Source organism: Xiphophorus maculatus, chromosome 18 (genome assembly GCF_002775205.1).
Source record: "Xiphophorus maculatus strain JP 163 A chromosome 18, X_maculatus-5.0-male, whole genome shotgun sequence".
Classification (NCBI taxonomy): domain Eukaryota; kingdom Metazoa; phylum Chordata; class Actinopteri; order Cyprinodontiformes; family Poeciliidae; genus Xiphophorus; species Xiphophorus maculatus.
The window spans coordinates 20,994,296-21,018,421 of NC_036460.1; the positions used below are offsets into that span (position 1 = coordinate 20,994,296).

The 24,126-nt window shown below is 38.3% G+C and overlaps 1 protein-coding gene across 4 annotated transcripts in view; it reads right to left on the bottom strand.

The window, feature by feature from the left end:
- Positions 1 to 11,107: 11,107 nt before the first annotated feature.
- grik4 (glutamate ionotropic receptor kainate type subunit 4) overlaps positions 11,108 to 24,126 on the bottom strand; it is a 349,633-nt gene continuing 336,614 nt past the window's right edge. The window contains exons 17-22 of one of the 4 annotated variants that reach the window (XM_023351802.1): positions 23,114 to 23,158; positions 22,825 to 22,990; positions 21,012 to 21,237; positions 18,267 to 18,395; positions 18,055 to 18,173; positions 11,108 to 16,980 (exon numbers count right to left, since the gene is read on the bottom strand). In XM_023351802.1, the coding sequence (XP_023207570.1) occupies positions 16,594 to 16,980; positions 18,055 to 18,173; positions 18,267 to 18,395; positions 21,012 to 21,237; positions 22,825 to 22,990; positions 23,114 to 23,158 (1,072 nt within the window). In that variant the 3' untranslated portion in view covers positions 11,108 to 16,593. Of the gene's footprint in view, positions 16,984 to 17,031; positions 17,100 to 18,054; positions 18,174 to 18,266; positions 18,396 to 21,011; positions 21,238 to 22,824; positions 22,991 to 23,113; positions 23,159 to 24,126 lie in introns of those variants that run through there. The other 3 variants (XM_023351801.1, XM_023351804.1, XM_023351803.1) reach the window with 3 other exon arrangements.

Genomic DNA, 24,126 nt, shown 5'->3' on the forward strand with positions numbered 1-24,126 from the left:
TTTTCCTGTACGTACCTCTTCCGTGCAACACCCCACCCATCTTTATTTCCACGCCTTCTCTGTGCGCGTTCGCGATCAATGCTCGCTGCCGGGCGCGCGCCTCTGGCTGTACAGCGCATTCATGAAATGCTGCAGCTTTGTTGAATGTTAAAAAAAAAAACAAAAAACAAGGCGCAAGCTGTTGGTGCGATGGAGAGAAAGGACCGCAAATACATTTTCAGGAAATAATTTTGTGGCGTGTAATTCTGTCTGGTGTCAGGTGAATATGAGAAAGTATTCCTACCCCTATTTAACATTTTTGTCTCGTTTCAACCACTAGCTTCACTGTATGTGAATAGACCCACACAAAGAAATTATAAAGTGGGTGGAATCGAAACTTTACATGAGTTTTACGTTTATTTACCTATGCAAATCTGAAAAATTAGTGGAACTTATTTGTATTTCTCCTTCCTGTAACAATAGTTTTGGCAAAACCACCTTTCACACAATTACAGAGACCTGTCTTTTTGGGTTCTACCAGCTTTGCACAACTAGTGGCTAAATTTTTTTTCCTGGTAACTTATGCAATGCTGGATTTAAAGGGGAAGGATATTATGTAAAATGAACCTTTTTGAGCTTTGTCATGTTATAATATTATTCCCTCATCAAAAACATAGCAGGAAGTTTGTCTTGACTCATTAACTATTATGTAGTTTTCAGGCACATGACTACGTATTCACTGTACGTAGCTTTGGCTGTATGTTCAGGAGTGTTTGCCTGCTTTAAGGTGAAGCTCCGTCTCTTTGCACTTCTGAGAAATGTTCTTCCAAGACCGTTGTATTTAGCTCAATCTTCCTTCTCATTAACTTTGACCAGCTTCCCTCCCCATGCCATGGTATAAAGCGGAAGGATGAAAGAACAATGCTGCCACTGTCACGTTTCAGTGTGAGGATGGTGTGTTCAGGGTAATGTGCAGTGTGTGTGTTTTTCACCACACACAACATTTTGCACATAACTAAAAAGATTTATTTTGGTGTCAGCAGACTTGCACAGCTCCTTCCACATGTTTGTTTTCTCTGCAACATGTCTTGTGGCAAACTGCAGCAGGAACTTATTGAGGTTTTTCTTTTTCTACAACAGTTTTATCTTTGTCACTCTGACTGTCTTCTATACAGGCCATTTTATGAGATGTTCCACTAACAGATAATTAGCCATTTTTATTACTATTGTTATATAGTTTGACATAGCCTGAATATAAAGAGTGCAATAGAAATGCTATACAGGGAGTCTACATCTCTTGCCCTTGCTCGATTTATTTAAAATTAACATAACTAGTAAGTCTAGCTAATACCTCATCAGGCCTTCCAGAGTGAAGAGTAGAAAATCAAGCTTCAGTTTTCTTTCTCTCGACATTTGTGGACTACCTTGTGCAAAAATCCCAATACTTTATGCTGACATTTATGCTTGTAATGTGACAAAATTTGAAAAAGTTCAAGAACTATGAATATTTCTGAAAGGCATTCCTTAAATTTTCTTTTCAAGATTTGTGGTTATTTAGTTTTCCTTTTACAAACAACAAAACAGATATGTTTTAGTAATTGTTAATCTCTGGAAAACATAAAACGTTTTATGTTTTTGCATTTGTGTAAGTTATACAGACTTAATACTGTAGTGTAATACAGTAAGAATGGGCTTCTCTAGTAGTAGAGCAAACTAGGCACAGCAAAATGTCTGCATACTTCAGAGCATGAAGAAAGAAATTAATCTTCTCGTTAAAAACCCAAGCAACATGTCAATCCCTCTGAGTCCACACTAGAGCCATGTTAGCCAAGGTTAAGACCGTTTTTGAGCAAGAGAAAGCTTAATTAGCCTGGCACATAAGCTGATTGCCGTTTTACCTACAACAATGAGGGTAATTAAGTGTCACATATTCTAGATGACACAATCGTTGTTGTCGTTCTAAGTCGCCGAAAAGCATCAGGACTTTCAAACAAAGGTGCCAAGACAGAAGAAATATGTCACATGAGGATTTTAAAAGTGATGCTCTGCATTTATGTTGCTCTGATGGAGCTGACTAATAACATGTGATGGAACAAGGGAGAAGATGCCATCAACGCAAACTTTAAACACAAGCTGGATGACATGGAAACTGACTGATAGGTTTGTATATGCGCGTTGAAACACGGTTTCCAATAGAAACTAACACAAAGGGACTTGAGGAGAGCAGTAACAGCCCTCTGAGGGTTTGGTCAGACATCTGTGAACAACAATCCCCTCTTCCAGCTTTCCTCAGTGGCGTCCTGTGGTTTGGGATTTCTTCTCGTGTGTGCTGTTAGATTAACATTTTGTGAAGTTGATCCATGTTATGTGAGGATTAACAAAGAACAACGTCTGACTCTTGAGCAGCAGTGCAATGAGACTAAGCTTGTCTAAACAGCAGGCTCGTGACTTTAGCAGCAAAAGTATTTAGGGATGTTTAGATTATTTGACCTTAAGTGGGAGAGTATTCAGTGACAGTTTAATAAATGGGGGTTATTCCCTTCTTGATAGCTAGCATATTGTTATGGGACATGTTTGTTTAAAATATTAATGCAACCAAATCACTAGAGAATATCAGAATAGGGCTAGGCCTAAGAAGTATCTGAGGCAGATTAGCAGAATCTGAAAAGGCAAGTTATAAAGAAATAAGACTTAATCCAACTAAGACCTGACATGGGACTTTAGAAGCTCATGTGGTATACTGAGCTTTTTAAATTAACATTTTGGTAAGAAAGAACCAGACGATCCAGTTTAATGAAGGTATTTATTATATAATATACTTTATAAATGTGACAACAAACTCCAGTGTGAGAAGATTTTATTGTCAAAAGAAGAGGGTTTGGAGGAAAATATTATTTTGAGGACGAATATTTGTATAATTTAATTGTGTAGAACTGCAGTTTATTGAAGGAAATAATGTTATAATGTTTGAATAGCTATGATTTGGAAATGTTTTTTCTACAAGAAATGCCCTTATAAATAATCCTGTTTATAATGAATATAAAATATGAATATGACCATATAATATTATTCCAATCTGTCAGTATGGATTAGGCGAGCAATATTCAAGTAAAGTGGAATTTTTATTAAAATGTAATTGGGTGAGAGATGGAGTCATTGTTGTCCTGAGTGGTTAAGTACAGACATGCAAATGTTCCTGGGCCTCAAAGGTAAGTGGTCAGCCCAGAGCTGTGTGAGAGGGTTCAGCCTGCGATTGTACAGAAAGGGTTTTAATATGTAATTATAATCAATTCTTCCTTCTCCAGCAAGACGTTGAATCTAATTAACATCAGCTCCAACGTACAACTCATTGGGGATAAAGGTCTTTAAGGGGAAGGAAGATCAGATTAGACAAAAAAAAAACAACCTCAGCTTGTATCTATTTTCCTGATGATTTCTGCAGGAGAGTCTGGATAGCTTGCGATATCACATCAATGCTTCAGCCACAGGACTGGCTCCATGTTTGTAAAATGATAGATTTTCGAATCTTATTACAAGTCCATCAGGCACTAGATGGTCCTGGCTTTAAAAACATTTCAGAGTTGCTTGTCAGGTCCAGAGCCCTCAGGTCATGAGGTCTCTGCTCCTCAGCTTGGGAACCAACTTTCCGAGAACCTCGGATGTGCAGAAAGGGACTCTTTAAAAACCTAACCTGAAAACTTTACTGCATATAGCAGTTTTCCCATCAAAGCAAGGGTTTATTTTCATGGTTTCGAGTTTAATTAGTAATGAAGTTGATTTAAAAGCCATGTCAGGTCAGATTTGGTGAAGAGTTATTATCTTGCCACCACTTGCTGACTTCAACAGAAATCTGCTTTACTTGATCGGCATTTTCATGGCTCTTCCCTATTTTGAAGAATTTCTGTGAAAAGTCGACCTGCGTGTCAAGTAATTTTTTAACCACGGAGAACAAGAAGTAAAGAATACAGGAAGCAATCAAATGGGGGTGATTTTTTGCTTCAAATAGTTATTGCTTAATGTAGATTTTCCTCCAGTTCCCAAACAAATATGCTCAGAATAAAGGCCAGATTTGTCAAACCTTTTCAGTATAAAGTTGTTGTTTTTTATATACAGTTGTTTTTAGTGTAATGAAAACAGATTTTCCTTTAGGACATTCGATTTAGCATGGAGGGCATTGCATTGAAAGACACAAAAGGTAATTCCCCAACAATCCATGCACAAACTCACACTAATGGTGAGTTTAGAAACATGCATGGGAGGAAACTGAAGCACAAGAGAGCCCACACATGCACATGCAGACTCAATGCAAAAAATGTTGAGCATCAAGTGAAAAATTCTTCCTAACATATCGTAGTCACTGGACATTTCAATAATGTGAGGGGACAAAAATATTCTAGGAAGATAGGAGTTTGTCTGTGAAGATCTTCAAGTGCTGGCAATAAAACTAAAAAAAAACAACAACAACAAACAACCAGACAATAAAACAGACAAATAAATAAATGAAGCAAACGAGATTTGCTGACATTCTTTGTGTGTTGCTGACACCAACACACAAAGAGTGATTATAATTAAGATTAGATGTGGTACGATGATCTTTAATGAAAACTTCAATAATGTTTCATCTATTTGAACAGTTTTCAGAATCATATTTGTCTTCATTTTCAATCTCAAATAACTGCTTTTAGTTATTCACTGCTCTGAAATATTTCTTCCTAATTATCTTTTCCTTACAGTTTCCTTGCTTCAATAAAGCACTTATTTTCTTGCACATGAGTAGTGCTATAAAACTAAACCAACCATATCTTGCCTACACAGCTTGATTAAGTTAAAATCAGAACAAATCGCAAAAGTATCTGGCTTGGATGCACTGGACATAAATGTGTGCAGAGTTAATTCAGATCTAATAACATAATCAACTAAAGACCTATAAGTTACTTCAGCTAGGATCAACAGAGATGGTACATAGATGTTTATCTTGTCAGAATTAACAAATGCAATTTTTTACTACGTTTGGGTTCAGAAATGCATCACTGGTTGGCTGTAATACATCACAATGTCCACTAGATGTAGCAGATGACTGCCTGTAAGCCAGGAGATGCAGGATATTAGAGTCTGATTTGTGTAGAAATAAATTGGACTGGAGAATGTTGACTTGGTTATGTGAAATGGAGAGCCATGCGAACGTATTTGTGCACCTTTTTGGCAACCTTTTTTCCTTTTTGTTCACATTTTGTTACGTCATATCTACTAACTGCATAGTATTTCATTGGGGGTTTATGTAATAGACAAATACACTCATCGTTTTTGGAAATAAAAATAAGAAAATTGAATTCAGTTCCTTTTACTTTGATACCAGTAAATAAAATCCAGAAACAGAAACACTTTAGAAGTCATAGTCAGGTTTGCTAGAAACATTAGGGAATAATCACCATCATAAAACCAAGAAACACTCCAGACAAGTGAGGAAAAAAGTTATTGAAAAGTTTAAAGTGGGGTTAGGTTAAAAAACCAATATAAAACGTTGAACCCTCATCAATCTATGGTAGATACTTCATACCTACTAATACCCACCTGACATTACAGGCCAGAAATGGAGAACTTTAACCACAGAAGCAGCCTGATGGCTTATGGTGCCTCCGGATGACGTGTTGAAATCCACTGCAGCTCAGATGAAACAAAGTCACAACCCTACAATTATTATTCGTGGCAGCAGATTCATGAAGTGCTAAGGCTTTTTTTTCAGCAAGGATAGAGAAGCTGGTCAGAGTCGATGGGAAGATGAATGAATCTAAATGCAAAGCAATCCTGGAGGACAACCTGTTAGAGGCTGCAAGAGAGTTGAGGTCTCCATTCCCTCATGACAGCGTTCATTCAGCGCAGTCTGGACGGGTTTAGATTGAAGCTTGACCGGGCCTAAATCTAAATGAGAATCTATTTCATAACTTGAAAATTGCTTTTTACAGACACACTGTATCCAGTCTGGCTGAGTTTGAGTTTTAAAATTATACACAGCTTTGTGTTGGCCTAATAATTAAAACTTCCACCCAAAAAAAAACCCCATCATCGTTTGTGGAGTTTGTGGAGCTTTAAGAGAATGAATGCTTTTGCAAGGGATTTTATGTAGAAATACAAAAACAGTACTGCAGACAATAATGCAAGAAGTAAGCAAAGGGGGAAACTAACTGAAAACTTATATGAAAAATAAACTTTAAAACAAAGTTAAAATGGCAAACGCAGAAGAAAACAGCCAGGGAAAGGCAAAATTAGAGTTAAAGATGCAGGAAAAATGATTTAGCTGCCCAGCACTGATAAAACTTCCCTTCCCTGCAGCAAGAAAGATGAACAGATTTAACTTCTGAGGCTGCCATTTGTGCATCTTTTTCTTGACTCCAGAGCTGTGCGGTTGGTCCCTCTGGTCTGTGGGGTAATGAATCATTTACACAGGGATTAGGATAAGACTGTGCTCTAACGACCAATTAAAACATTAACTCAAGAGGCCTTTATGTGAAAACCAATATTTTCTTTCCTTGAAAACCACAAAGAGGTGCTGTCCTTACACGGTGTGTGTGTGTGTGTTTCTGTTTGTTTGGAGTTAAATAGGACTGACTGCAGCCATCTGAGTAATTAAAAGTAGATAAGCAGGATGTGCACCTGCTGGTGAGGAAACTGAAAAGTGATTTACTCCCAATTGAAATACTATGGGGGGGGGGAAGCTTTGTAAAGATAATTGATGGGAGAAGATTGCCTTACAAATTTCAAAGCTCAGTTCCTCTTTTTAACAACTCAGACAAACTTCACTGTTCTTGCTGGAGGAATGCTTGACGTTGCCAGAGTTTTTTTTTTCATGGGTGTAACAAGAGTGAAGGGGTTGAACACAAATACACAGCAGACTTTGTTGATTTTTATTTTAGATTTTGTGAAGTCCTTTACCATGCAGCTCATGACTACGCAGTGCATTGTGTTTGTCTCCAGTGGCATTACAGTTTGTAGCATGACAACATGTAAGCGGTAAGAATTGTTTTACAAAAATATTGTCTCTAGTATTAACTTTTCCAAATTTTTTTTCCTGTAAAAATTGATATGCTTAGCACTCAGTCGTCTTCATGTCTGTAAAAAGCTGTCTGCTTTATTTACCCTTCAATTTGACATGGCTGTCTGCAGCGTTTTGGCCAGCTTTTTGGGAAATGATGCGTACTGAGAGAGAGGGAGGGAGAGAGACTCCAGCTGATGAATCAAGATGCCCACACAGTGATTTTTCCATGGATACCAGTGCATGCGAGAAATGCAATGGAAAACACTCATACACAGAAATGTTTCATCCCACACACCCCCACCACACACCCAAACACACACCGGTACACTATAATCCGTGCTTCGTCATCTGCGGCTCCAATCGATCCAGGCGGGAATGAAAAGAGGGGGAACAAAGCAAAGTAAACGGAGCTCTGTTTTTATTTCTCTGAAAGACAAGCAATGTCAAGATGTTTTGGTCAATACGTTTCAACAACTGTTCGGAGAACAAAAGGTTGTGGAAAAGCCTTGTGATGAATTCGTCCAGCGTTTTGGCACACAAACAAGGAGGCTGCAACTGCGGAAAAGTGAGACATTACTTTAAATTTGCACCAGAATTGTTGTGAAGATAAAATGCAGTCTATCATTTGTAACCTTTTGTGCCGGCATTCGTTGCGTTTAACATTTAGCGTCTCTGATGTCAGACAGAAAAAAAGGAACAGTTACACAAAGTGATGCGATCTTGGGCGGAGGAATAGCTGCGATTATAAAGAAATAGAATCATAATGAATGTAGAAGTAAAGACATAGAAAGGCTATCAGAAATAAAGGCTTTGTTGTTTGGTTCCCTATCTCTGGACACACTGTTTGTGGGATATATGAGCAACCGGTACAAGCATTGGCAACCCTTGTCTTGTAAACTGTGTAAAAATACTTCAAATAAACACAGTGTATTGCTCTACTGTATTCTGCAGTAGAGCAATACATCAAACTAGCATTTTTGTAAATTGTGTCAAAGAACTTTTAAATAGTAATTCACGACTTCCCGTTCCACTTTTGTATAAATAAGACATGAAGTACAGGCCTAATTCTAACTCACAAAGTTAGATGAAGACCCGTATTTACACATCCAACATGCAGAGGATGATAAAGAAAGGAGTGAAATCTAAAAGTTCTGTGGGAGAACTGCAGAATTAGAGAAAATCTATATGCCAACCAGCTGATAAGGAGGCAAGTCATCAAATAAAGACGCATTTTTCTGTTGCTACAAGCATAAAATATGATCAGTTCTAGTGATGTAGTAATTTGTCTGAAATGAAGATCAAGCTTTCCTGCAATAAACATCTAAAGCTGCACTATGCAATTATATAAAAATGTTCTAAAATATGTTTTTGCATATTTGTTAAAACTGTCACCATGTTGTGACAGTAAAATGTGAGGCAGATAATCTGTGAAAGAACCAAACTCCTCCGCCTCTTCCCTGCGCTGCTATTGTCTTCTGAAGAAATACAATGCTGCCGGTTAACATCAACCAATCAAAGCCCGCGGGAAGGTCTTAGAGCTGTCAATCATGCTCATGTACAAGCTCCTCAATGAGTAACAACTTACCATTACAGGAAAACTGTTTATATGCCAATGTCGGTGGCCATGCTAACTAGCCTGAGCATTCATGGCATGGTCTGCTATCAGGAACACGCTATAGCTTAGAAGTATGTACATGAGCTTGATTGTCAGTGCTAAGGCCCTCATCCTGACTCTGATTTGTTGTTTCTGACCGAGTTGTACATTTCTGAAATTTGCACTGGAAGAAGGAGCTTGTATTTTTTCCCCACATATTATCAGTCTCACCTGTGTCATGACATAGTGACAGTTTTACCAAATATGTAAAAAACATATTCTTCATAAAGGTTATGTATCCCAGCTTTAAGGTCTTGTTTCAAATAACATATTAATTTGAGATAAAATGTCTCAAATCCTATGTTGAATATCGTGCAGGATCTGCGATATTTTTGTTTCTCTTCAGAAATGTTAAGGGAACTTTGATGCAGCACATGGCATCATGAACTCTTCAAACATCAAAACAATTATTTACAGCAGTGGCACTGATTGTCATCCAACAGCTGACTTTGTCAACCATAAATATCTCAACTAACTACTTACCTAAAGTTGTTCATATCTACAGTCGGAGCAATATTCTGAAGAGTTTGAAACATCTGGAACTGTGGCAAGTTGCACCCTGCAAATCTGTTCCCCAAGGGACGCCAATATTTGTTCAGGGTGCTTCGAGCACGATAAAACACATTAAAGTCAGAGCGCGGTATCTCTTAAGTCCTCGCATAATAACTATTAGATATGGGGTAACTGGTGTAGATATGCAACAAGCCGTAGGCTTGAGGAGAGAAGTACCTTTTCACACACATTTCTTCAGGCTCTCAGTGCTCATCAGGGCCTCCATAAATCCAACAGCAGCAGGCGGCGGCAGGAAGCGGTGAGCAAATAGATGCATTTTATTTATGGAGCTAAATCACCAGAGGCAGAAGAAGCACAGCGATATAAACCTGACATGACGGTGACATACAGGAAGAGGCGAGTATTTGTGTGTGTCGGAGCTTAAAGGCTCATGCTGCCGTGTGAATGCTGTAGATAAGCAATGTGACAGGCTGATGATGCACTGGACACAACTTTCCATCTGTAATGCTGGAATAGAGAGAGTTGGATGCAGGCACCGGGAGACAAAAGGAGTAGGTTGGATTAAACTGTAAATCTGATGCGGGCCGTTCATCCTACCGTCCAGAGGAGACTATAATATCCGCTGAAAATCGCAGTGATAGATGAACTACAAGCCAGTGGATGCTTAAATCACAGATGAGTTGTTAAACTCATTAGCCTGCGTTAAGACTCTCTGCCCACACAAATTCTCAGCTGCTCAAAGGATTCTCGGGTGTGCGGATGCTAACCGGGCTCTGGGAGAGAGAGAGGAAGATGCTTCTGGTTCTGTTGGCCAACACGGCCCACCTGCTCGTGTTCACAGTGTCCTGCTAAAGTATCGTCACTCCCTAAGCTGGTTCACATTTTGTCATTTTACAACTACAAAGCCTGAAGGATTTTAAAGTGGATTTGTTTTGTGTGTGTGACAAACACAAATACTGTAAGTGTTTCATTTGGAGCAAAGTAAAACCTAGTTTTTAAAAAAGGTTTTGTTGGCTTTAGTGGCCTTTATTTGAAAGTAGTTCAACAGGAAACAGGGTAATGAGAGAGGCAAATGTCACCAGGCCGGGAATCGAACCTGTGACCACCGCCACGAGGACTGAAGCCTCAATGTGCGGGTTGTGCTCTGCCCCTGCGCCACGACAGCACCTGTGATACCTAGTTTCAAATGTTTTTTTGTGCCACCAAAAACCTGAAATATGTGCTGTGAACATATGATCTGCCCCTTTTACTCTGACACGCCTAAATATTTAGTTATTTAGCCTCTTGTGTAAGAAGAAAAATGGGGTTAATTTTTCAAATATTTTCACAATTTGTTTTACTAATTTCATAATGTCGCAGTTTAGAACTAAAAGTATAATTAGCAAGCTAAATATTTATATACTAAATATGTAAATATTTATTAATTTATTTACAAACACAATCTCAAGCTACTTAACAATTACAGTTAATTTCTAAAAGCAACTGGTTGTACTGGATTTTATTTAGGAATATCAGAATACGTGGGGGTGTATCCGTATGAAAGCTATGCTGTGTGGTTTCTATTTGCAAATAATAATAATAATAATAATAATAATAATAATAATAATAATAATAATAATAATAAAACTTGAATAATTGCTCTTCCACTTTGTAATTATGAGATGCTTGCATTGATGTACCACAGAAAATCACCCAGAAAAACATTAAAGCTTGTGGTTGTAATGTGACAAGGTGTGAAAATGTTCAGTGGGTTTTCTGATTGCATAGTTTTAAAAAAAAAAGGCTCTGTATAAAAGAAAACAAAAAAACCAAACAGTTCACTCAGGAGGCTGCCGGCGTGACGGATCTAAACAGCTGCTAAGGTCAAATCCATCAGAGCACAAACGAGACAAACCAGAAGCCCAGAGAATGGACGTTGTTTCCAGAAATGTATTTATAATGAAATAAAATGTCAACATAAAAAAATAAAGCATATAAAATATAGAAGCACAAACAGTGCCAGCTCTCTCCCGGAGAAGGTCGCCCAGAGTCTCGGTGGGATTTGTTTTAATTCGTACTCCACTGCTCTCCGTGCCTTCAAGGTAATTGGCAATCTCATTCCCACTACGCTTGATTTAGCACCTCTGTAAATGTTTTCAGCATTTAAGAAGTTTGCATTGAGAGCAGAAAGAGCCTTCACACTCTCATCTGCTTCTTAGTAACATTGAGCAAATGGATGAAAACGGCTTTTATAGACCTTTTTAAATTTGGGTCTTCTCTTCTCTTGGACTGACTCATTAATTTGACTAAATCTTTAAAGAAATGTTCGCATTTTACAGTGAATGTTTCTGGAGACCTAAGATTTTTTTTCTTCATTAAACTAATCAATGTAGCTGTCCATGAGAAGGATTCCTGTAATTAAAAAACAAACAAACAAACAAAACACAAGAGTGTACAATGCTGCTCCATTAACACAATAAACGTCAAACAATAATTACTCTTGGAAAAAAAATACCACAATAGACATTTACCAGGAACTGCACTGATTACACTGTATTTACATAACTTTTGTGAGCCAGCTTGTTTGAATGAAAAATAACAACATTGGAGCAGATCATGGACAAATAATGTGCATAAAAAAACACAGAGACATTTAAACCTGACAGATGTTTCGTGAAATGAAACATGTTTCTCTTCACATTGCTCGCCCTAAAGGAAGAGAGGAAATTCTGACGAGATGGAGGCTTGACGTGACAGAAAGGTGAATGCTGCACCTTCATTTAAAGCTGTTGTGAAATGGCATCTTGCAGTGCTGTAAAAAAGATTTGAACCCATACAGGTCTAAATATTTCAAAAACTAAAACTAATTTTGTCATCAGACAAAGAAAACCTGAATAAATACAAACTGTTTTCAAGCAACGATTCCATTTATGAACTAAAAAAAGCAATCCAAGCACCACTCACTAGTAAGATAATTGCGCCCTAAGCCTAATAGCTGTCTCCTCTTTAAATTGTTTGAATTCAGGCACATTGAGGGATTGCTTCAAGCATAAACTGCCTGTTTAAGGGCATACCAGAGCAGTTCAATCAAATTAGGTCAGGGGTCTTTTCTGACCTCCTGGATGAGTTTTTAATGCCATCTTTGAGTAATTTGGGGAGGTCAGTCACTTCTGGGAAGGTTCACCACTGTTCTATGTTTCTTAAGTTGTAAAAAACAAAAAAAACAAAAAAAACAACAATATTTTTGTGGTTCATTGGATCTATCCAGACTGTTTGTCGTATTGCCTGTATTATGTTGTCGGACAGGTTCTATTTAAGACATTTCTTGGTTCTGCAGATCTGGCAGGCTTGGACATGACTCGTTTAAATGAACTCAGCTTTCCATAAGCGCTGTTCGGTTAGCAACAATGTAAGCACGAGTCAACCAAAGTGGGTTACCTTTAAGCCTTGTTTGGATAAAGTTTTTTTTGTACTTTGAAAACATCTTCTTGCATTTAATTGGGTTATCTTTGTCTGGTGGTAAAATGTGTTTGAAGATCTGAATTATTTGAGATAAGCAAAAACAGGGGGAAAAATCTGTAAAACTTCTCACAACAACATGGCATGAGGGTGATTGACAGATTGTGATGTGCAGATTTAAAGTGATGGGCACATCAGCGATAAGGACGGGTCTGCACTGGCAGCCGTCTGCCCTCTGATTCAGTGAGGTTATCATAAAGCAGTCAAAACAGCCACTCAGCCTAAACTCTCATAAGTAACTAAGAGTCTTCCTGGATTCATTTGCAGGAAAATGCAAAAGGGAAAATGTCATTCCAACAGACATTTATAAATGATTTTTAAATCGAGATTTAGGGATTAACAGGGCAAACTCTTTGTGTGATTAATTAGATTATTTTTTTCTGCCATCAAACTCTTTGGAAAGGGAAAGAAAAGTGAGTGAATCATTGTTTAAATTTCCCCAAGTCACTCATTCCAAAGAACAAATGACTTTTTTCTGCTTCTATAGCTTCAATAAAGTATGAAAACTGTCATAACACATCAGAAGCAAAATACTTCTCCAAGGGGCTTGTAAAACTGCACATTCAACAAAAGCGCCGACGTTTTAACACTTAAAAGAACGGAGGAAAACTGCTGCAGTAAAAGCTTCTTTACCAAGAGCTTTTTGGTCGGTCACTAGTTTCATATGAAGGCAAAAATAAAAGACTTAACAGCAGAAAAAGGGACCTGATTTCATTCAGCATGTACGGAACAAAAACCGTGTTCATCACTGGCAGGTATTTATAACAACTGTTGTGGAAATCTAATAAAATGAGAAACGAATCAAAAATGTTGTGGCACTAAAGGGATTTTTCCATGATGCTGACCTGAACGTTTTTATCTCCAGAACTAAATTACCCTCAACCTTTAACCTCCCAGGGATTGTTAACCCTAAAAGGTTTCTCCTTTGATCCTTGGGCAGACCAAGGACAAAAAAAGTTTCCTGCATGGACTGTACATATATATATATATATATATATATAGTATATATAAAACCTTGTGATTTATTGTGAGCAATATAACTGATTGGTTCATGTCTTCTATCTATAGCTTTGGCAAAATCACTCCAAGCTTCTCCCAATGGAATAAAACTTAAAAACGCTTTCAAACTAAGAAGAAATTAATTTGCTCCATTAACAGATGTTTAATGAAATTCAACCAACATGTACCAAAAGTGTTGCAAAATTGCTCCACATTCCAGGGGCGTTGTGGAGGTTTTCTCTGCACCTCTGCGAATAAATGCTGTTCGACATTCTCACAACGTCTTCAGTCCCCTGAAAAAGTTTAAACTGGGATGAATGCAAAAAAAACTAAAAATGCTGAGAATATTGTTTCAGTCCAAAATACCGGATGGCCTGAATCCAAAATGCTGTTGTGGGTTGGTTCAGGATGGTCCAAAAAGTATGTCTAGCGACCTCCCTAGCAGAGCCATTTTTTGGGATAAAATTACAAACAAGTCACTTTTACTCCATAGATGCTGCGGAAAAGAACATCTGCAGAAAAGTAGCACTAGAAAAATGCCTTATTACTCCATCACATACGTGCATTGCATTTCCAGAATGTACAAAGATGATGTCTTTAAGGAATTATTGATTACCAAACATTACTGTTCTATGTAATTTGATCTACAACTAAGTCAAGTTGCCTCTTTTATAATTTAACTCAGAGAAACCTAAATCAATGAAATAGGTGGTACTGCTACAAAATGTATGAAAATGCTGCAAAAATGTCATAGCACTGACACAATAATATTACTCAACCCAATGTTACATTGTTGTTTTTAAATGATTCTTTGTGCCCTATAAACCTGATATCTAGTTTTGCCATCAGCCTTGGTAGGAACAACCAGATGTAACTGATTGCATCACATTAGATGAATTTTGAACAACTTTTCTTATTTTAATTCAGCCAAACTAAAAGGTATTCAAGCATGATGTACTATTCATATTCAACAGTATCTCACTCAGGTTTAACCTCAGTTTTAATTAACTACTCCATGCCAAAACTTAAATATTTTTTTAAGCCAGTTAAAAACCCAAGTCCTCTCTATCACAAATTCACAACCAGATACTCTCTTTCAGGATCTTCCCTGTTTCATGAATTCATGGTTCCATCAATGATGGCAAGTTGTCCCAAGTCCAGAAGCAGCAAACCAGCTGCAAAACGAGGCAACTACATTTAAATATCGTGTGCATGATGTTCTTTTCTGAAATGCTGTTTTAACGACACACACCTTTTAAGAAACTACTTTTGCCTCGTAAATCCACAGAATATTTTCCAAAAGGTTTCTGGGATCATAAAAATGATTTTTTTTTTTTTTTTTTTTTGCAAATGTGAGACGTATCTTTGTGTTCCTTTCTGCCTGCTGCTGTTTTCCCCTTGGTACTCTCCCTTGGTTGCTGTTCTTATCCTCTATGTCTCTCTCTGACTTCTTCAGATGTTGCTTCTTCAAAAGATTTCACTGTTGTTCCAAGTTTTCTGTATTAGAGGAAAATTGCACTGATTGTGGTTCCAAAAACCTTAAATGTGATTTTAAAAAAATATTTTTGACACTGATTCATTAATTCCTTTGTTTCTCTTTTGCTTTGAATTTCTTTAGATCATAATCTGGTGTGTTGGTTTTTCGAGGTCCTTTGGACTACTTCATGTTGTCAGACAGGTGCTAGTTACATGACTTCTTTATTGCACAGGACAAGCAGTAATCAGGCTACCACTAGCCTGGACTTAGTCAATGAAATTAAACTTATTTCATGATTTAACAAGAGCGACAATGATAGCTTCAAATAAGACAATGTTGGTATCGGTAGAATGAATTAAATCACTACTTGGAAACTACATTCTGTATTTTCTCAGGTTACCTTTGTCTGATATTCAATTGTTTAATTGATCTGAACCATTTCAGCATAACAAAATGCAGATTCCGTTTTACTGCACAGTATAGAAAAACACCCTCCAACCCAATATGTAAGCAAAATCTTTCTTCCATGTTTGTAGCTCTGCAAAAAAGCACTTGTAAAGACACCACTGTATGTGGCGAGACAAGAAAGAGTGTTAGCAGCTTAAGAAAGACGGAAATAAACGGGCATCTTTCTAGAAAATGCTGAAACTCAGTCACCACCTTATATTTTGATCAGAATGTGAATGTGACTGATTTGACCACTCACCAACGCTGCGCATCGCTGTCTTTCAGGGATATCAACAGTTATTTTATTTATTATGCTATTTTATAGAATAGCGTCACTACAAAACGAGCTGATGTGCGTCTGCGTGTTTATTTTCTTGGTTCAGCTGAATTTGTTTGTTTTCTGAAGGCTCTGGTGCTTCGTTTAGCCACAAGGGAACACTCGTGGTTTTTGGCACTTTTAACATAAAAAGGTTTAAAGGATGACTTTGCTTTAACCTCCTACTCCTTCGCAGCACATTGGATGCGGTACATCTTCATACAGGTAACTGTCAGACTAAAAAAACAAGTGGTTTATTTTTTTTTAAGAATAGAATAACAATATTTAGTTATAATAATCAAACAGAGGACAGAAATATAAAAAAAAATGAACTGCACATTGATAAATGACTGGAAATACTGCATAGTACAAATGCCCCATAGCTGTTTTTGTCTGTCCTGCTTCACAGGGTACAATGGGCCTCCAGGGACAGACCGCAATGAGACACGCTCATCAGTTCTGTTTCCTCTGACCAAGGAAAACAAAAATCATCCAAAAACATTTCAAAATCTGACTTTAAGTGGTTGCTTCAAGGGCAAAACAAAGTCTGCAGCAATGTCCTGCTTTTCAAGAACAAGCTCAGAATGGCTGGATAAAAATACCACATGGTCTTTGATCCCTGGAAAAAAGAGAGAGGTGTATGTTGGAAAAGTCAGTCTTACTGGATTTTCCTAGTGTTATTCAGGTTCGCTGCTATTTGTGGTTTTGTCCCACTCCATGCTCTCCTCGCTGTGCGTGGGAGAGGGAAGGGCCTCGCCGGCCCCGGCGGGACGCATCCTGAGTCCCTGGAAGCGTCTGCACTCGGGGCAAATCCGGATGTGGCTGCAGCCCCTCGCCACCAGGGCGGCCTCCTGCGCCAGTCTGTGGGAGAGCGGCTCGGGCAGGCCGGTACCTGCACACAGTTTGCCATTGCTGAGGCTGACGGCGGCGGCTCGCGCTCGACGTTCCTCCAGGGGTAAAGGTCGCGGCCGCATCAAAGACGCCGCGCGCCGGCGCCTCACCTGCAGGCTGTCCCGACACAACACGATCCCGTGCAGCTCCCGCAGCATCTCCTCACACACCGACTGCTGCGTGCGCACACGGGAAGGGGAGAGGAAAAAAAGAGATAAGGGAGGAAAGAGAGAGGAAGAGAAATGGAGAGAGGCCAGACAAGTCACTGACTGACTGACTCGGTAAGGACAGACTGATGGACGTCACGGACACACAGAACACACACAGGTTTCATGGTTATCATTATGACTGGTTACCAGCAACAAATATTAAGAATCACAACACATTTATACTACATATTAATATGTTAGTATTACTTCTAACATGCACACATGAAGCCACATCAATAATAGTTCTCCACCAGTTTGGGGCCTTTTGACTTTTTTTTTTTTTTTTTAACATTTAGCATTGAACTAAAAGTTCAAAATATTGTATTAGAATCTGATGTAGTGGACAGGACGCACACATTTATTTTGCAAATATCAAAGGGCTATTTTCTTTAGCATTGTGATATAAAAATTTGAAAGAGAAAAATCCCAAAAGACTTGCAGCTGTCGTTGCATCAAAAGCATTGAGCGAGGAGGTCTAAATATAAATACAACATTTTTTTTAAACATTTGCTATTCCTCTTCACTTCAGCTTTAAATCCACTTTACAGTATGCTGGTTTCTGTTCTGTCCCCTTAAATCCCAATAAAATACAGAAAAGTTTATGTTTGCTACTTGAAAAAATCTATGAGGTACAAAGAGTTTTATAAAGTTGCACAGAGCGAATGCAAAGGTTTCTGGGCAAAGGAACAGACGTTAAACTGCATACAGGTCTGAGTCCATTAATACTTCAAAGCACAAATAATTCACGTTTGGAAATGAATGTTTTCCAGGCCTCTTTCCAGATTAAGCTGCAAATAAGCTTCTAAGGTCAGAAGTATAATTTTGATTTATCCTCTCATACACGAGGAAATGCTTCATCACTGTACACTTTAAAAACATTCCTTAAAAAAGACAGATACCTGTGCTGACAGCCGATTATTAATGCAATGAACTGGGAGCTCAGATGGGAAGAATAGATGCTACACGTTAATGCAAAACCTCACAGCCCTTCCCAGGGGAAGGAAGAAAGTATGTCAAGGTCAAATATGCTTTCCCCACCTCATTTCCTGGGGCCTGTTTTAACATCCAAACAAACTCCAGCACAGCCATGAAGATCGCCACCAGCAGGCCGCACACGAGCACCACGAAGATCCCGCCGATGTTCTCCATACCCAGACCTGAGGAGATGGCAAAGGTCAAGGAAATGAGGGAACAAAGAAGCAAATGGTGACTGATTACACTGAGGATTGCCCTCAAAAGAAAAATGAAACCTTTGGCCCGGTGGTCCTCCTCCTTTGGACACTTGCCACCCTCCCACCAAAACCTCTTGAGAATCTCCAAACGATTGTCCTCCTGAAGTTTGAGGATGGCAAGGTCAAACTCATCGCGGTACACTGACCCTGAAGGAAGGAGAAAAGGCAGAACGGGAAAAGTTTCTTACATTGGATGCTTAAAAGTTTCTGAAACCTGCCGAACTTCACATCACAGAACATAATCATATTTTCACACAAGCCTATATCTGTGTGGCTGAAGTTGGTTTGGCAGTTAATTTGAAGATAAAATCAGAGACAGGCCTTTTGACTGAACAATCCTGCGTCGGTCTACGTTTTTTTCTAAAGGCTCATTGTAGCGACGGCACTCACACCTAGTGGCATAAATTTCAGATTGCAATCAGCTGATTATGCCGCGCCTCTCCAACTCCTTCAGCTGAAAGGGAGAAGGTCCTTTCTGGAACAGTAATATAGCAGATTGCAAAGAGGAGAACTCAATGCATCTTCCACTCGTAGTTTGTACGTCAGAAAACCCTGACAAACTTAATTGATATGCATATTTTTTTTTCCTTTTTAACTGTGGTTTCATTATCCCATTAATTTTTTTGCTGCTGCAAAGTGAAACTAGATATTTACATACCATTTAGAAGACAGATAGCAGATATTTTAATTGCCGGCTGAAATTAAATCAGACTTATAAAACTGTAATCGACTAATCAGGCTACTTTGCTGATCTGTAAAATCTATAATTTTCACCTTTGACATTTATGTTCGCAGTAAAAGGCGCTCCATTGCTGGCTAAGATTCCCGTCCATCTTTGTTACATTGGCTGCTCTTTGTGCTGTTCTCAGATAGCTGTCCATTTGCAAACAGCTATACAGAGCAAAACTAAAACTTTTAGTTTGAAATGTTTTAAACAAAATGCTAAATTTATCCTCATTCAGCTAATTAGAATGGCACTGAAATATGCTACAAGCTGCATTTTCAGCAATTTGTACCAAAATGGAGAGAAAAGTGTTGTTAGCCTAACAATTTGGCAAATTGAGCTGCATGAGAACTTTGTGAGCAGGAGTTTACTAAAGACTTAGTACAAGCAAAACTATTTGCTTGTACTAAATGTGGTCAAACCTTTGTCTGTGTGTGCTTCCAATTCTGAAACCAGAAGTAAAGGCAAATCCTCTCCTTAAGTAGTTTCATCAAACACATAACATGTTGCTGCGCTGACACAATTTGTCCATGTCCAAATTAGTTGTGATGGATGCATAATGTCTTGTTTATGTATTTAAATGTAAAAAAAATTACAGCCAGTGTAAATAGACTGGCGTTCTGCCATCCAAACAAACTCCAGTAGGCTGGACACCATCACCAAGAGATGCCTGATTATGTTACGCAGGCTGACTGGGAAAACATTATCATCTGTCTCAGGGGGAGTTGTGGCAGTGCACTGTCAGCACAAGTGTTGATTTTTTAATCTCCTATAGAACCTTAAACTCGTTAAAAATGCAACTTGAAGCAGCATATTAAAGCAGACGTGAAGAAGCTCTTGTTGGGACAAGAATATCTGACATTAAGAAAAACAGAGAACACAGCGTCATGATTTGGTGAGTGTAAAATCACACTACTTTACTGGACTTTGAGTTTAGGCCTGTAGTTTTAACAGGAATGATATTCAATATCACCGAATTCTTGATCCTACAATACTTTAATTAGTATCTGGTTAAAAAAAATCTTGAGTAGGACATTACTAATAAAAATACTTACAATGATAACACTTATTATGTGTGCATCGGACTTCTCCAAACAGGGTGCAGATTAAAACACTTGCATGGCTTTTATAAATAAACTGTTTTTAAGTATTTCTACTTATATATCTTCTGCAGAATTACTGGTACTACTGATACTAGGATTTGGTTCTTCAAGAGTTTTGCATATGATGGGATGTTTGTACTGTTCTTTTTGAAAATGTGGCACCTTTCATTTATCATCATTAATGTTTTCCTCCTTAACTTGCACTCTTTGCATTCCTGCTTAATGGTTCTAATTTGTATACTGTATTTTAATAGCACCTGCCCGAGGGCTAATGATGGAAATCAGACTCAGGTCAGAGTCTGATCTAAAGAGCATCTTGGCTTTAGAGTTCAGTGTGAAACATAAATGTTGAATTGAGAAGGAATTGTTCAGATTTAAGATCAAATACCTCAAATTGATTCCACAGTGCATGTCCAGTGTCAGGTGTAAAACCTAATCCACAGAAAGATTGAATTTTTATCTTGTAAACATCAAAGGATTTCAAATCTTATTTACTAAAGACGTATTCTTTTTCATGCTGCAGGAGATCAAAGTACAAATAAAATCGTATCTAAATTCTCAGAAACATTTCTCTGGAACGATACTTTAAACTCCCTTCCTGTCTCACCTTAGCAAAGAAATTGTTCTGTAAAAGCCCGGCTGAAAGTCTCGCTAGTTTCTCACTTTTTGCATCACTTTGTCCAATAATAGGAGCCAATTGTTTGGCTATGCAGGAGCTTTACTTTTCAATTTAACCCTCCAATGCAACGCTTATGGTCCATTCTTCAACTAATGCTCCTATTCTTCTTTTTCCTTTTCTCGGCTTCACAGTGAATTATACAGCACATTTAGGTGAAACTATCAGCCTCAGCCTCTGAAGTTGCCATTTTACGCCAAACCTCCTTCTCCTTTTACTCCACCAATAAATGTCTCTCCCTCCCACCGTTCCCCACTCACCCAGTGGCATGCCGATGCCGTAGCCCTTGGTGTCGAGCAGTCCTCCAATTTGAGTCAGGTTGCAGTTCCTCTGGCGGTAGTACTCATTCATGGTGCTCTCCAGCAAGTAGGCGTAGTTGGAGTTCAGAACCCGAGCGATGCCCTCCTCTGTGCTCTTCACGAACACGCTGGGCTGCTTAGAGTTCATGAAGTTCCACATGCGTTGGTAGGTCTGGTAGCGAGAGTTCTGCAAGGCGGCACGAGGGCGAGATCGGATCAGAATAAACAAACAGTCGGCTGAAGAAGTCAGGCGGCAAAGGTTTATTAGCTGCAGATAAACATTTTCTGCCTTTGCTGATGTGGAGATGAGTTTTTATTTGTTTTCCTTTTTCATTTTCTTGACTGATGGATTTATTCAAACTCCGATTCAGTGATTCTGCTTCGTCTGCTTTTTTTTTGTTGTGTTTGTTTTTCTCCTTTGGCCGCATACGAGTTTCAATTTGAGCATCTACAGATTTTAGACCAAAGACTTCAAATAATATTGCTGACTTTCTTACATGTGCTCTTATCCAGTTTTCCCTGAGTTATTCAGGGTCCAGTACGTGTAAAAGCATCAAGGAGTGTAGGACTAATGTCTCTTTTCTCCTCTATAACACCGTCCTTCACTGTCACTGCCTTTTTCTGTCTCTCTCTGAGGTCAAATATGCAGCAGATGAAAGAGGTTGAAATGGGATTTGGACAGCTGACTGACCCCTTGAGGAGGAGGATATTGGATGGTGGAGTGGGCAGGCAGGACAGAAATAAAACTTATGGTAAAAGGAGAAAGACAAGCAGGTGATAAGGAGGATCCCAACACTTACTGTCTGACTTATTGATCACAAGAGTTTTGGAAGTCAGAGCAAGCTCAAAGTTAAAATGATAAGTTCACATCTAGTTTTCATGTGCATGTTTCAGATCTTATAGTTAATGTTGGTTATTCATTATTTATTAGATATGTAGATAAGAAAGCAAAGAACAAATAAAATGGATTTTAGAAACAAGAATTCAAATTTGAACTTATTGTGGATTTTCTCGACTGACACCACGTGAAAATATGCATGTAAAAGAAACAAATATACACATCACAATGTATTTAGATAAAACTGAGTGCTCCTTAGCAACATTATCTGTGCAGCTATCAATCGATATGAACTAAATGTTTCAGTATTAGTTTTTTCAATTTGGTTGGTTCTCGCAAAAATACTATTTTTAAGACTAGTAATTAGATTTAAATGGAACTTGAAGATGTAAAATTTGGTGCAGGGGATTTTTGTTCGCCGGTGGCAATGCAAAACTCCTTCGCTGTGAACAGATTCACTGATTTTCCATCAACTTCCAGTTCATCCTTAGTGATTCCTGGGATGTCCTTAATTTCCCATCTATTTTCCTCCAATCTGAGCAATATGATTTGGATATGGCTGAAATTTCTATGTAACTTAATGTTTCAACATGACGATGATACAAAATAGATCAATAAATTAATGGTAAAATTTGGCATGGCATTGAATTTAACTGTACAGAAAGTATCTGAACTTGCTTAAAGCTAAGTTTGTGCCATGGAATCCATCAGTTTGTTGGACTGCAAAAAATCCACCAGTAATTCACACAGGAACTTGTGCACCTAATAATTACTTTTAAAAATCTTTGAAGTTGTAAGTTGTATAAGCTATCCAGTACAAAAAAGGAACCTCTCAAAATTAAAAGCAACCACATCAGGATGAGATTGATGCCTATCTAACCCCTCGACTGGAAATTATGTGTTAAAAAGAAAAGCTACTGTACTATGAACTCTCACCATAAAGAAAGTCATAGTGGATCCTCCATGCATGGTGCCGTACTCTATCGCTGTCTGATCCGCCAGGTCGTCCACTGACTCTATTGGCACCTCCATCCTTTGAACAGTCAGGAAGGCGGCCAAGTTGGCAGTGTACGAGGAGATGATGATTAATGTAAAGGCCCACCTGTGGAGGAGGGCAGAGATAAAGAACATATGTATCCATCTATGAATATATGCAAAAACAGACTGCTGTATGAAGATAAATTATCATGGTGAAAGTGAGGGAAGATTAAAATAAACTCCACACCTGAGAGGAGAAAACACGGCAGGAGGTTTCACAGTGGGTGAGGTGCTGGATGGATGAAGGGGGTCGGTGGAAATGGATGGAGAAATGGGGCAATGGTTGGTTAGGATGCAAAAGCAGACATGAAAAGAAAGACAGTGTCTCAAATGTATAAGAGATTTTTGAAAACTGATGTCCTGAAACTCTGGAGTAAACATACCAGAGCTGCCCCAAATCAGAGAAAAATGCTTGAAACAAACAAACAAAAATAAAAACAGAAAGCAGCACAAATTATTTCACTTTGTTAGGAAACTAAAGAATTAAGGTTTTTGCTATGTGGGACACAACTAACAAATTGGACAAATTGGATTGTTTAAACGTCATTGCAAAAAGGAGGGAAGTTTATTGTAGATGTAGTTTAACTGTCCTTCAATTCGATTCTGAGCAATTCAGTTCAATTACCCTCATGTCAACAGCCAGTTTAAAGGACAAACAGATCCAGCTGCACAGAAATATGCGATTTAATAAAAGTAGTTCACACCAATACAACATGCTCATACAGACAAATTAAGATTCAGTGATGAACAGTCCAATTTTTCACAATTTTTCAAACACAGTAAGTGTAACATGTCACCACTTTACCCAGAACAGGATGTTACTCAATCATTCAGCATCAATGCAGCTACAGAAATTGTTTGCAAGTGCTCGCTGTGTAATACATGGGATAACAATATCCTACATTTTTATCACCCCAAAACAAAGTAAAAAAGGCTTCCCAGCTACGATTTGAAATGGAGGCGTGAAAGTGTGTTCGGTTCTGATGAGTTGGACTTTTTGCCCAAAATTTTGAAAAGTATGTATAAAAACAATACAATATTACCAAAAGAACACCATACCCATGATGACGCATAGTGGTAGTAGTATCATGCTTTGGGCAAGTTTGGCTTCTTCAGCTGGATTTTGGGACAAGGTTGGAAGGTGTTGGAGGGGTTATTATGAACAGTTCCAAATAGTTAATGTATGTAGAAAACTTTTAT